At 32.8% G+C, this 15,350-nt stretch overlaps 1 protein-coding gene across 2 annotated transcripts in view; it reads left to right on the forward strand.

The window, feature by feature from the left end:
• Positions 1–15,350, forward strand: part of LOC145295924 (ciliary microtubule-associated protein 2-like) — a 92,297-nt gene that overhangs the window by 37,485 nt on the left and 39,462 nt on the right. For both annotated transcript variants that reach the window (XM_080141740.1, XM_080141741.1), the window contains exon 5: positions 3,266–3,385. In XM_080141740.1, the coding sequence (XP_079997866.1) occupies positions 3,266–3,385 (120 nt within the window). The remainder of the gene's footprint in view (positions 1–3,265; positions 3,386–15,350) is intronic.

The raw sequence follows: 15,350 nt of genomic DNA on the forward strand, positions 1-15,350 counted from the left end.
AGTAAAAACAAGTCATCTTTGCAACAAATCTCTTAGAATTTTAGAAGACACTGCCATTTTCTTCACACAATCTGCAACATGTTCTTGACTTTTGATCCATTCAGTTTGGATCTTATCCTTCACCATTATTTTTTGTCACTTTGGCCACATACACCAAAGTGGCAATTTGCCTTGTTTGGGGTGAAAATGTAATTAAAAAAAAAAAAAAAAAAAAAAAAAAGATGCCAGTCACTTCCAAGATTCGATGACTCTTCCAGAAATGCATTGTCCATTTTACAAAGAACTTCAGGCAATCTGAATATCTCTTGAATGATGTTGGCTATTAATATGCCAACATCAGTTGCTTCAGTAAGCACAAGGCTAATATCTTTTTTTTTAATGATCAGAAAGAAGAACATCTTCTACAGGATAATACTACAACTGGTCGATGAAGGAGTCTTCTAAATCTGGTAAACTTAACAAAAATTACAAACACTATGCTTGGTGCATTTTTAACCTACAAAAGCATATCACTTAATGGAATACTATAATGTCCATAAATCTTTTGTTGCTTGTTGTGGATTTAGCTGAATACGATATTAAAAACCACTTTATTGGTACTTATGCAGTTATGTTACTCGGCTCGTGGATGGTAACTCTTCTGTACTTTCACCTAATAATTTAATAAACAAAAAGATATCCTAAAACTTGAAGGACTGCTTGAATACATTGATTTAAATTTAAAGTGTTGTGTGATTAAAAAAAAATCAGTTGTGCTTGTGCTTTATTTCTTCAATTTTGAATAATTTCACAATTATGAATGAATTAGCGTGTACTTTAAAAAAAGTAGTATTTCGTCACAAAAATATATTGTAAAACTTGAACTTAACTTTTCTTTTTACTTTTTTAAAATCAGATTATTATCGATAAGAACTCATTTCTTGTTCCTTTTGGTTTGTCTTATTATTTGAATTGAATTCATATATTGTAAAGAATCCAGCAAATGAACAAAATTGTCAAAAAACAAAAAAAAAAAAAACAATAAATAAATGTTACCATGACTAATAAGAGTTACTTTTCTACCTACAATCCTCATTATTTTTAGTACTTACTTTTTTAGAAATAATTACACAATATTTTAAATATAAATCAATGTATTCAAACGGTCCTTTGGAAAAGAAATATGTAAAATAAAGTGATGAATGTTACCGTGCTATTTTTTTAAATAGTATTTTCAAGTTAAATTCAAGTTTTACGATATCTTTTTGTTTATTAAATTGTTAAGTGAAAATACAGAATAGTTACAATACGCCCACCAGCCCGGTAACATAAGTGCATAAGTATCAATAAAGTGATTTATAATATCATATTCAGCTAAATCCATAACAAACGGCACTTGTACGAATGGTTTATTTTATTGACGCTACACCGTAATCATGCGATTAAAATTTTAGCAGACGAAAAATTGAGAGACAAAAGAGTAAAAAAAACAAAATTGAAGATCTACCAATTAATTCCAAAAACAATTAAATGAAATTTTTCGTCATTGTAATGATCCCCCCCCCCCAATGTAATATTTTGGGGTTCGTTTTGTTTATGAAATTGTTAGGTGAAAGTACAGGATGGTCTCATAAAAATTAATTAAATTTATCGTTATTTTATGTTTTAAATGTAATTCCTGCCCTCCAAAACAAAAAAAAACAAAACAAAAACACAAATTGTATTTGTTATGTTTTGTCCCCCTCCTCGATCGGCAAACTTGAAAAGATACTAGAGGTGACATGTCTCGTTGAACGCTTGATGGCCAAAATGTGGGTGCTCATTTCACGTATGGAAAAGTGATCCACCACTGTAAAATGTTAATTTTCTTTCTTTTCAAAATTTCTTTCATATTATTTATAAAGGCTATTTAAACGTATTAGGCCAAAAAAAGTAGACCTTTACTTTTTTTAGGTGGATCAGTGGGTCACATTGTAAAAAATTACCGATTTCTGTATAGCCGTTTATAGAATAATAAAAACAAACACATGAAATCTTTTCTTCAGTTCTTCGTAAGTGTTTTTTGTTTTTTTGAATATTCAAGAAAAAAACAATAAAAGCCAAACATTTTTCTATCTACTCGGAATTATTTTTTCAAGCTAGAAATTTATTGAGATTACCAAATTATTTTACTAGGTGATAGTTTTTATTTTTTTGTTTATGTTCCGAAGGGTAAATAACTCTAAAACAAAGATTAAAAAAAAATCGATGTTGGAATAATAATTCCAAATAAATTTAATTAAATATGTTATCAATATAATTATTGTTTAAAATTTATTAAATAACGATTATAAATAGGACATTTATAACAATTCTCTTGCTAGAAACGTTAACTAAGATACTGCTATTTAATAAAATCGATTTTTCTTAAAGTAATATGCAAATAAGATGATCTATTTATTGTATTTAGTTTGCAAGAATGATACTATATATAGAAATAAATGAGAGAGTAAATAGAGAACCTTTTGTATGTATTAATCAAATTGTAAACAAACGAACAGACAGGATTACCAATTTATATATATAGATATATAGGGTGGGTAGAACATCCCTTGGTTCATCTTGATTGGATAACCAGCTACCTCTCCCCCACATCCAGATCAAGTAATTTTCCATTAGTGATGTTGATAATCGTCTCATGCACTCGGGAACCTGTACTGTCCCCTGGGTCATATCTAAATATTTGCTAACATCTCCAAATAATCACATTTCATAGAAATATTGTTTCATAATTTTGACTTTGTTTTTCCTTTTACAAATAAATGTATTTTACATCAGCGGTCACGCCACCTCCCTTTCTAACTGGCAGGGTGATCCGGTGTTTTTTGGACCTGCCATTAAAATAAAAATTCCTCTTTCGCTGGACCCTTTTTGGGTCAATTTCCAACTAAAGCTCTAATTTAGCTTTCTATAACCCCTTCCCAACTTAATCTCAACGTGGCTGGTTGGGTCACAGAGAGAGAGAGAGAGAGAGAGAGAGAGAGAGAGAGAGAGAGAGAGAGAGAGAGAGAGAGAGAGAGAGAGAGAGGGGGGAGATTTATCTAAAAAGTTTTTTTGGAAAGATTGCTAAAAAGTATTTTAAAAAATTAATTTTCTGAAACAACATTTACAAAAGTTAGTTTTAGGCTGTCAATAAGAATGAATTTTTCAGATTATTGGTATTTCTTTTTGTAAAATTTTACATTTACCATTTAAGGAATCTTATTTTTATCACTGTATTCGGTAAAAATTGTTCTTAACATTTCAGAGTGTACCTGGCCCAGGTACATATACACCCAAACCAACTTCCCAGGAAGAAAAGGCAAGCACCACTTTCGGTTGTGTTGGAATTATTGATGCCAGAATTCCAAGAGAGGTGGACAAATATGTAAGTAGAACTGTTATTGATTAGTATTTTGTCTTTTCACAAAAATTCATGACTCAAAGTGTTGTTTAAAAGAATTTCTTTTTAAATACCTATCCATTTTTCATTCAATTTCAAGACGTTTAATATCTGTATACCAGTATAAAACTGCCGTCTTTACATATACAATGTTAGTCTTAAAGACAGGCTTAGGTCTGATGACCTCGGAGGTAGATTAAATCTGGACAGTAAAAGCAGAGCTGGAAACTTCATTGGTTTGATCACATTAAAAGAATAGATGACAGGTATTGCTTTAGTAGATGCAGAACAGTTGGAAAAGCAGGGTCAGTTGTCAAGGGAAGGCCAAAATATATGGGAGAGTGTAATAAGGATGGATTTGGGAAAAAGAGGGATAAATAAAGACCTGGTCAGAAATAGGTTAGTTTGGAAATCAATTTCTAAAAGTTGTTTAATACATGGCAGATTGTAAAACATGTTGAGATACTTTTATTGCTGTTGCTGCTGCTACTGCAGCTGTTGCTTTTTCTGCTGTTGTTCATGATTATTTTTCCCCTTCATGCTAATAACAGTACATTGTTTTTGTCTACTTCTCTTCTGAAATGTAACTGATTATTGACATATTTTTCTCTGGTGACAGTTCATGAAATCTATTAAACGTTTATAAACATTAAAAAAAAATGTTGCCATTACTTCACATCACTTCTAAATTTCTTATCTACAAACACTTATGTAAAGCATAACACACTGCTGAAGTGATGATGGTGGTGTAGTGGTTATTGATACTCACTGTAGATTTAGTGTGTCATGATTGAGTTCTATCGTGAAATATTAATATTAGTATATATATATATATATATATATATATATATATATATATATATATATATATATATATATTTCTGTAGAAATATATTTTCTTATCATATATCAATCCTTATATAAGAAGATCAATCTGATTACAGAGCAATATATAGAATAAATGACAAATTGATATAATAATTAAGTGATTGATTTTACGCTACGAAAGATACTGTCAAGAATTGTATAAATCGACTGATTCAAAGGAATAAATTATAAGATGGTCAACATCATGAATTTTGGAATATAAATTTTTGTCCATTTATTCTATATATATATATATATATATATATATATATATATAAAATTGTAACGGGAAATCATAGCAAGACTGTATTGTATTAATAGCCCCCCCCCCTGGTTTGCACTACCAGACATTCAACTGATCCCCTCCTTTTTTCACCCATGAGCAATTTTTTTTTTATTTTGGAACCACTGCTTATCAAGGCCTGAAGGCCACTCCAGAATAAATGTTAATGAGTGTAAAGTGTATTGATTGTTAGTGATGGAAAGGTAGAATTTGATTATTTTAGGAGGCGGGACATCAAGAACTTGTTTACATTTGACTTGAAGACAACCATGTTGCAGTCAGCTGCGAAGCAGGCCAGTGGAACAGAGTGCCACAGGTGAGCAATTCTAGGAAAGAAGCTTTGTTCATGGAATTTGTGCTTAGATTTAGGCACTGATAAGAGAGTAGGGGAAATTATTAGCAGTGGTTGTAGCTCGACGAGTGCTTTTAGTGAAAGCTTGGCAGCTATTATTATCCTCATATCATCCTTATGATCATAATGACGCAATCATCTTTTCAATCAATCTACAAATCCTTCCTTATCTGTATATTCTAAGGATAGTTCATTCCAAAAATTACTTGGCATGCTGCTGGTTGGCCCATTCTTCCAATTTTCTGCAATGGAAGGTCATGGGGTATTTTGGTGTCTCTTTTTGTTTGTTTCTTATTAATGTGCATATACGTGTGGCAGTGTGAGACGATTAAGCATTGTGCATGTGCGTTGCCTTTCGTCAGTGTGCATATGTGTATGACAATGTATGTGAGTCACTTTAGTAGGCATTATGTGTGTGTTGCTTTTGTCAGTATGTGTATGCATGTGACAGTGAGAAGTTGAGAATTGTGATTTGTCACCATTAGCCTTTATAGAGGTAGGGGAAGCTGAGTGTAATATTGTTGTTAACACTGTTCTATTTCTTTTTTTGCTCAACTCCTTTCAAACACTTTGACTTAACATTCACAGGGCACACGAGTTGGAACAGCTACATTGAAAGCATTGCCAGGGCCACTGCGAGCAAGGTGGGCTCTCTCTACCATGCTAGAAAGTTACTTAGGCCTGAAAGTATCCTGTACCTTTACAAGACCACCATTCACCGATGTATGAAGTATTGTTGTCACATTCGGGCTGGTGCATCCGCTGCTAGTCTCTCACTCCTTGACAGGGTTCAAAAGAGAGTGGTCAACCTGATAATTCCTGAACTGTCATCTAGTCTTCAGCGTCTGTCCCATCAACGAAATGTTGCATCCCTCTGCCTGTTCTACAAGTATTTTAATGGTGGATGCTCTGATGAACTCCAAACCCGGCGTAAATACCCCTGACAAACCTGACAAGTTGCAAAATCTCACCCCTACACAGTAGAGATTCCTAGATGTAAGAGAGCCTTTGTACTCTAATAGTTTCTTCCCCAGATCTGCTAAACTTTGGAACTCCCTTTCAGGTCCCTGCTTTCCCAACTGTACTGACATGCAGAAGTTCAAGTGTAATGTTAACAGAGATCTTGCTGCGCAACTTCTTACATAGTACCCCACCAGCATATGTCCCTGATATGAGTCTCTACATCAAAGTGGCACTGTGTCTTGTTTGGGGTGAAAATGAATTAAAAAAAAGCAAAAAAAAAAAAAAAAAAGAACCTAAATGACACTGAAATTCTTAAATACATAGCCATTGACTAAAAATAAGTGATTAATATTTTTGGTGCCTAAATTATTTTACAGCAAACAAAGAAAAAAACCTAAATGACACTGAAATTCTTAAATACATAACCATTGACTAAAAATAAGTGATTAATATTTTTTATGTCTAAATTATTTTACAGATGTGATATGCACCTCCATATGCCAATACGACGCCTATTTTTGCTTTTTTTTTTTTTTTTTGTAAATGTGTCCCTGTGAGACAGTTTTGTATGAAATCGTTATTTCTTTTTTAGATATAATTTTGGCTTGTGTGTCTTCATGTGCAATTAATATGTATTAGGACAGATAAGTTTAAAATAAAGGTTAAAGAGTTTAAACAGTTCAACTCTAGAGATACTTTATGGGGTTAAAATCTATGCCATTTGAAGATAGCCAAAAGTTAGAAACTATTTTTTTTTTCACAGAATTTTAACAGAATATGGATGAGGAAGGGATGGATGGGAGATATTGAATGACCTAACTCAATTTCCCAAGCAAACTTTTTACTGATAAAATCAGCTCGTCTGACCTAGTTTCTTCTTCTGAGAATTACTGAATGTCAACATGTCACTTAAAGCAAAAACACGTGAACATTAAGTATTTTTAAAACCTTCACGCACAAAACAACGACTGTTTACATTTTGAAAGAATTTTAAAAATTGTTTTCTTAAGTCATTTATTTTTGTTTAGCAATAACAATAAATATATAACTATTTTATTTTTTCCCTCTTTTTGGAAAAAAAGTTTTGCTTTTAACTTTGCCCCAAATAAGTGCCAGAACAACATGGCTCAATTCCTCACCCCATTTCATGCCCCCACCCCCTGCTCTTTGTAAATGTGTTCATTTCTTTGCCCCAAATAAGTGCCACAACAACATGGCTCAATTCCTCTCTCCATTTCATGCCCCACCCCCTGCTCTTTGTAAATGTGTTCATTTCTTTTAGTCAACAAAAAATATCAAAGTATTATCCAATTTTAACTAAACTTTCAGTATTTATTCAATATAAATTATATATTTTTAAAAGAAACTAGAAGAATACTCTAAAAATGGTAAAATTAATTCCCATAACAGAACAGTTTTATACGAAATTTATAATTCCTTATGAAGGTAAAAATGCAGATATGATGATAATTAAATTTAATATCCAGAATCCTTATTCTAAGTGTGATGAAAATCTCCATTACATGCTTTTGGTCTAGAAAATGTCTAAAATTTAAGTGTTAAACTTGAAATTGAAATTCAGGGAATTTAAGTGTTAAACTAGAAATTGAAATTTAGGGAATTTTGCATAATTGGTTTCTAATGACTATGGACCAAATATATACAAATCTAATATACTTGCATTTTTAAATAAGGAGTTGCGCTCATATAATGCCTTCTGAAACCAGTTAAAATGCTCTAAAATAAACTGAAATTTGGGAAATATTTATTAATTGATGTTAAAGCCTATTTATTTCACAAAATTTGGAGGAATCTGAATTTTTATGAAGCAATTCCAACTTGTTTTTATCTTCTTTGTCTAAAACTTAATTAAACTAAATATAGCCCATACTAGCACCCCTTATTCATAGCAATTGTGTTCCTAAATTCATAATGATCGGTCAATTCTATCAGATTTCAATTTGGGATAGAATTTTTATTGCTAAATGCGAAGATTGAAGATTTAGTACTTATCCAGAATGTGACCAAGCTTTGAATTGGCATCTTCTGGCATGGTTATGTAAAAAGCTGACATAAAGACTTCCAGAGACGATAAAGTCACAACATAGAAAACAAAACTGTAAGACAAGAAAATAGTTACCATTAATGTAATTATATGGAAAAAAGTCAGTGTATAAAGAATTGTTTTTTTTTTGTTTTTTTGCGAGAGAAGTTTTCAAATAAATCTTTTTTTTATAATAAAAACATGGAATCAACTGTGAAAGAAAAATTCCCTTTCAGTTTCAGAAGTATTTTTGGTTCAAAGAAAAGAATATCAATTTTTTTTTAAAGAAAAGTTTCAAATGAATAATCTTTTATTCTCACTTATTAGCACCATATTCATTTTAACATCTAATTTATATTAGCATGTGTTGAACTGCTTTTAAAAATTGACTTCCAAAAACTATCTCTGGTCAGGACTATATTTATCCCTCTTTTTCTCAAATTCATCCTTGTCACTTTTTTCTGTGTTTTTCTTTTTAGCCTTTTCATGCATACTGCCTTTCACCTGTTCTACATCTACTAACAAGGGCCCTCATCCATTTTTTTGAAGGTGACTAAATCAACAAAGTTTCCTGTTCTGCACTATCCAGATTTGATCCTCCTCTACGTTCATTAGATCTACGCTTCTGTTTAAGACTCACATTTGATATCCATCATATTATTCTCATATAATTCTGTATCATTATGTCATACTTAACTTTGAAATAATGTTACATGATAAGGGCTGTCCCCTGTTCATTTAAGTATAAAAATAGAGAGATTAGTTAAAATGAAAATAAGAGAAAGCATAAATCGAACCCTGGACATAAGTTTTAAAGAACAATAGGTTTAAATGGAATGTCCAGTAAATTGTTAATTCGGATGAAATAAATAATAAATAAACTATTCAATTGTTAAAAGAATGTGGATAATAAAATATGAGTTAAATAAATTAGATATGTAGGTTAAATTCCTTTGTGGAAACAACACAAGAAAAATAGGTTATTGGGAAATCAATGTCGAAAACGTGCAAAGTCGCGCATGTTGAAACACGTGAATTTTGCTCACGTGGCCAGGATGCATGGATTTCTCAATATAGAGTTAGTTGGTCGTGGAGAGAGAGTCAGAGACAGTCAGAGGGACAGTCAGGGGAGACGGTCAGTGAGAAAACTCAGAGACAGGCGGACGTCTGAAGCGAGACGTTATTTCAGAAACTAAAATGTGAAACTTTGAGTTCTTAATGAGGAAATCCCGACCGGTCGTAAGAAAATAAATTCACCATGTGTTTGTGATAAAGCTCATCTTTGTGTTTGTGATTTCTACAAAAAGGTAAATTGTATTGTTATTATATGTCTGTGTTATAAAATGTCATTACATACACATCTCTCTCTCTCTCTAAGATACAACATCATATGTAATAAGACAAGAACTCTCACTAAGACTCATATCTTTACTAATAATAATAACTATATAACAATAATACATTATTCGTTAATCTATTGGTTCATGGATATTTGTTTTTCCACCAGGGTAAAGTTAAAAAACAGAATCGAGTTTTAACAAAAAAAAAAAAAGAAAAAAAAAAGAAAAAAAAAAACACAGAATTCTTAACTGGTAAAAAACAAAAAGTTATATAGTCCCATCGGCCTTCTCTTCTGAATGAGAACTCCTCATGTAACACCTCTAATAAACCCATCACCAATACCAAAGACGGAACAGATATTACACTGACAGATAATGAAATAATGTATAATATTTATTTGGTTACAGATTGTTGATGTTTATACTGAGTTGCCTACTGCTGATGACAATGATAGAACATTTGATGTGCTGTGTTTTGTTGTTCAGGAAAAAGGCCACAACAATTATCGTGGCAAAAGTTGGGATCAGGAAAAAATAAGGTCTTCTTCTGCAGAATATTGTGTGCTGTTTGAAAAGAAGTGATAGCCTCAGTTAGACAAATGTTTTGCATACAATAAAATATGCAAATTCATACTTCTCTCCATTCATTCTGGATGATCCAAAATTTAGTCTAACATAAAAGTATAACTTTCTCTTGAATTGGAAATGTTTACACAGAAAGTCGAAGAATTGAAGTGTCTGAAATTGGTGCTAATGTAGTGGCATTTTAGTGCAGCACTTGACCGTTTTTTCAGCGGGTTATTTTTTTAAATTTACAACTTTTATGTTTATGCCGCTTGATTGTGTCATAGAAGTAGCATTTTGTTTTTTTTTATTTTGTCAATTGTTTTGTAAATTTGCGATATTAGATTCGAATTCGGTTACTTTGGTCATTGCATTGTTTTTTTTTTTATCTCTTTTTTACTCTACCTATCACTGTGTGAATTCCCTTGACCGTTATTCTATTACAATGTTCAGAAAAATATTAATAAACTTTTATACTTAGATTGATTCATTAATTCATACATAACTCTTTTAATATTCAAATATTTTTCTGCAGTTTGTCTATTTAATGTTGGTGTTTAACAGTGTTCACAGATTCTGTCCCCAGGGTTTCATACAAAAGGAAAAAGATAGTGAAAATCTAGGTATTTATATGTAAGAAACCATCAACCGATAGAATTGTTTGTCTAGTCAACTAAATTAATCGTGTGAATGTTCAGCATGTTCATGTTTTACCGTTCACCAAACAACCTTACAAATAATAAGAATTAAATCATAAAATGACTACACAGTCATATGTCGAGTTCAGATAAAGCTATTAGAGAATCATGAACGTTTTAATGCATGTAAGTGATTATAAATCCAAGATTTAAACACTGATGAGCTACAAAAATACCTCTATTAGTGTTTTATAACACATTGTTTTTGTATCATTAATGGCTTTGATTTAATGAATCCAATCCACATTTAATCAGTTTTTAATATTATGTTTTGTATTTGTTACTTTTTATGGCTTGACAAGTTGTTTCCAGCTAAGAAATTGGAATTTGAATGTGTGATGTTTTTAATAACATAAATGATATGCAACACTGTACATAAGTCAAAACAATAGAACAGATCAATAATTCAACTATATTATTGTTGATGGGAAATGACGGTGATTAATTGGTTAATGACACAAACTTATGACATGGATGTTTCAAGTTTGAATCCAATTCGTTCCACAAAAAGCACTTTCGCTTAGGATGTTGGCAAACCTTTATATGGCTCCTTCCGGTAAGTATCTAATGTCTTTCTAGAAAGAATTCTGACTAGAGAAATATTGGGGAAACCAAAAACAGTTTGCGTCTGTTGCCAAACCGGAAGTGACAAAGGTTTAAATTAAGGCTAGTCAATCGAAAAGAGGGGATGACTTTCGAAAATATTAGCGAAAAAAGCGACTCCTCTCTGTAGGAAAGTGCTCAGTTGAGGGTGAAGGAATTAATGTTTTTCGCCAATTTTTCGATATTTGTCATCCAAAGGGTCGACTTCAAAATGATACTGATCTTGTGAAAATCTGTCGCGTCGGTTGAAAGTTTTAGGCATACATACAAATATACTACATACATTTAAACAGACAGGTAAGATTTATATTATAGACTAGTAGGGGTACCCGGCATTGTCCGGGTGTGGTGAAGTGTGGAGGGGGGGTAAATCAAAACAAAATGGAAAATAAAGAATAAGCGAACGTAATAACCCTGTTTAAATATAACATTTTTTTTTTGGGGGGGGGGCTCTCTCTACCGTGCTAGAAAACTACTAACACCCGAAAGTATCCTGTACCTCTATAAGGCCACCATTCGCCCATGTATGGAGTATTGCTGTCACATCTGGGATGGTGCATCTGCTACTAGTCTCTCGCTCCTTGACAAGGTTCAAAAGAGAGTCGCAAACCTGATAGGCCCTGAACTGGCATCTAAGCTTCAGCCTCTGCCCCATCGACGAAATGTTGCATCCCTCTGCCTTTTCTACAAGTATTTTAGTGGTGAATGCTCTGACGAACTGCAATCACTTGTGCCCCCACGACGTGAGCACCCTCGACAAACCTGACAGGCTGCAAAATCCCACACCCACACTGTAGAGATCCCAAGATGTAAAATATCTTTTTACTCCAATAGTTTCTTCCCCAGAACCGCTAGACTCTGGAATTCCATTCCAGGTCCCTGCTTCCCCAACAGTACTGACGTGCAGAAGTTTAAGTGTAACGTGAACCGACATCTTGCTGCCCAAATCCCTACATAGTGTCACGACCCGGTTAATGGATGACCGAATTGATTGGCAGTCAGATCGAGACACAAGAATTTATTTTATTTTATATCCAACATCTCATAATTATCTTCGGTTAATCGTTGGATGTCGGATTAACCAGCGAAACATATCATTAAGGAGGACGGAACAACAGAGCAAAAATAAGACAAACACTCAATAAAATTTTCAAATTTCAAGAAAGATTTTTATATACAAAGGAAGAAGAAAAAGTTCCGATAAAGAATGAGTGAGACAGACATATTTTGGGGGGTGTTTGCCAGATGTATGCGACATGCAAAATACAGTACAATATGTATAAAAGTTTGTGGAAAGGAAAAGATATTGGCATGAGATAGGCGAAACTTATCTGTTTTTATCTGTTAGGGTAAACACAGATTAAAAGTTCGCACACACAATATCCAAGAAAAAAGTTGAGATGGCGAAAGTCTATCTCTTCCTCGAATCTTAGTTCCAAAGAAGAATTCAATCGACAATACGATTGTATTTGAATGATAATCCGCAAGTTAATTAATTCAAATCTCAGCCAGATTAAATGTTGAGTTCAATCGACAATACTATTGTATTTTACTAATAATCCGCAGTTCAACTGATCCAAATCTCAATCTTCGATGAGGTCCGATTCTCGGAGCTAATGTTTGTATACCGGGCTGTCTCGCTTCTTTTCGCCAACTGTTTATTTCTTATTTTCAAATCCCTCGTGCTCCGCGTTTCCCGCCACGAATGTTCACTGTCTGGTTGCCATGATGACGTATTTCCGCTCGCTACGGCGATATTCACACCCAACCTCTGTCCCATTTCCCTCAGCCAAGTGTCTGCCACGCCACATCATTCACAGAGAGAGGGGGTTATCTGGTTCATTAGATTTTTAAGAAAGATAGAGAGATAGTGAGATATATATAGAGAGTAAGTAGAGAGATTGACTGTTCGCTTTGCTCTGATGTCACAATAGTACCCCAGTAGTTGTTGCCCCTGATAGTAGCCCCCTTCACCAAAGTGGCAATTTGCCTTGTTTGGGGTGAAAATGTAATAAAAAATCGAAAACACAAAAATAACAAAAAAAAAAAACAGTGAACGTCATGGAAAAATATTAAAAAAAAAAACCACACGTAAAATGGCATAAATAACCCTGTTTCAATATTAAAACTTTAAAAATCGAAAAAAATATATATCTGATATCTCGGCTTGAACGTGCAATCTTAAGATAACGGCGCTGCCACTATAACGACTGGTCTATGATCGCATGAGCGAAGTTAGGTCGTTTTTTTATATATAAACTAATTCAAGAAAGAATGTTTTTTGCACATGCGTGTTTGGCTAAATTGTCATGAAGGAACGATTTTTTGCTACCGCTTCCTGTAGAATTTTGCTTGTTTGAAATTTATCACAAATATATTTCAGAAGTATACTCCATCTTCAGTGTGTTGTTTTGTTTTTTGTTTTTTCCTTTTCTTCTTCTTTGTCATGTTGTAAGGTTTGAGAAAGAAGTCTGTTTGTAAGGAGCCGCACGTTGTATCTGGCGGTTGTATTTTGAAATATTTGAACTGTGCGTTTTTATGTTTTGAAATGTCATCCGTGCAAATCGACGTACAAACAGACTTCTTTCTCAAACTTTACAACATGGCAAGAAGAAGAAAAGGAAAAAAAAGAAACAAAACAATACACTGAAGATGGAGTATACTTCTGAAATGTGATAAATTTCAAACAAGTAAAATATTTGTTTATTTTCCTTATATTACGTTGTCATTTGGCTTTCAAGCGCACTTGGTGCGTATTTTATGATATTAAAATATTATTTTCATAACTGATTTTAAAGTGTGTATTTTTATAACTCAGCTTAAAGTATATATTTTTAGAACTGAACTTAAAGTAGGTATTTTTGAAACTGAGCTTAAAGTAGGGTTTTTATGACTGAGCTTAAAATAAATCGTATTAGAACTGAGCTTAAAGTAGATCTTTTTAGAACCAAGTCTCACAAAGGTCATTTTCACGAAGGTCATTTTCACGAAGGCCATGAAAAAAAAAAACAAAAACAGTTAAATTACAATCGAATGACTATGAATGATTATCCACATTCATTTTATATTCTTTACCTTATCTTTGTTTGCAAGAATTAGAAATATGATATTCTGTGTTAAGTCCTCCTTTATCACGTAAGGACTTCATTTACATACGTCCCAAGGTTTCAGTGATTATTCATTTTTATAATGCACAAAATGTCATTCGTGCAAATCGAATAAGTGAATAAGCCAGATGCAATAAAATTTAAACAATAAAATTTACAATTAAAATGTTCTGTATTTTTTAGCAATCGCTCTGTGGCACAGTTGTGATATTTCATATATTTACTTCATTTGTTGATATATATATATATATATATATATATATATATATATATATACATACACTGCGTATCAAATTATTAACGACTTTACATTTTTTTTTAATATTTAAGGAACGAGTGAATAAAATCCATGAAATTTTCAGAAAGTGCCTACAATACTATTCAGCTACTCCAGTCAGAAAATAAAAGTATTCAAAGCAGTATTAGCGAAACTATGGCAAAAAATAGGAATATCTGTTGATTTCAGTGTGTCAAGTTATTAACGAGGTTGAGAAAAAAACAATATACCCATAACTTGTTTATTGAAATAATTTTCAAACATTAAATGAACTAGGAAAAATGCTTAGAACACAATAACTACATAGCAATTTCTATGTTGGCATAATTGGTAGGGGATATGGGATTCTTTTTTAGGAATGACTTGTAAAAGACGTTGGTCCACAGAATTTGTCAAATTTGTAATGTCATCAACAGTTATTCCTCACGATACCTCTTGGAGAGCATCCCACAACTCATCTTTGCTCTTAAATTGGCGTCCACTTGCATAGAGGCGTCGCTTCATGATACTTCAAAGGTTCTCAATTGGGTTCAAATCTGGTGAATTCACAGGTCACTCCATCTTCTGTATCCCAGAGAACCCCAGTTGTTGCAAATACTCTTTGCTTTTGTTTGCTGCATGCGAGGGAGCATTATCCTGCATAAAAATAATGGTTCTTCTGAACATCAACCTCTGCTTCTTCAGCCATGGTTCAAAGTGCTTCTTCAGAAAAGCTATGTAAGTATTTGACGTCATTTTTATGCCTTCTGGGACTCTCCATGGGCCAACTAAAGTACTTCCGATAATCCCAGCCCAAATCATATCCCACCACCACCTTGTTGGCGCCTTAAATGCTGATGACGATGGTGTCCA

Source organism: Euprymna scolopes, chromosome 16, assembly GCF_053919585.1.
Source record: "Euprymna scolopes isolate OS-2025 chromosome 16, ASM5391958v1, whole genome shotgun sequence".
Classification (NCBI taxonomy): domain Eukaryota; kingdom Metazoa; phylum Mollusca; class Cephalopoda; order Sepiida; family Sepiolidae; genus Euprymna; species Euprymna scolopes.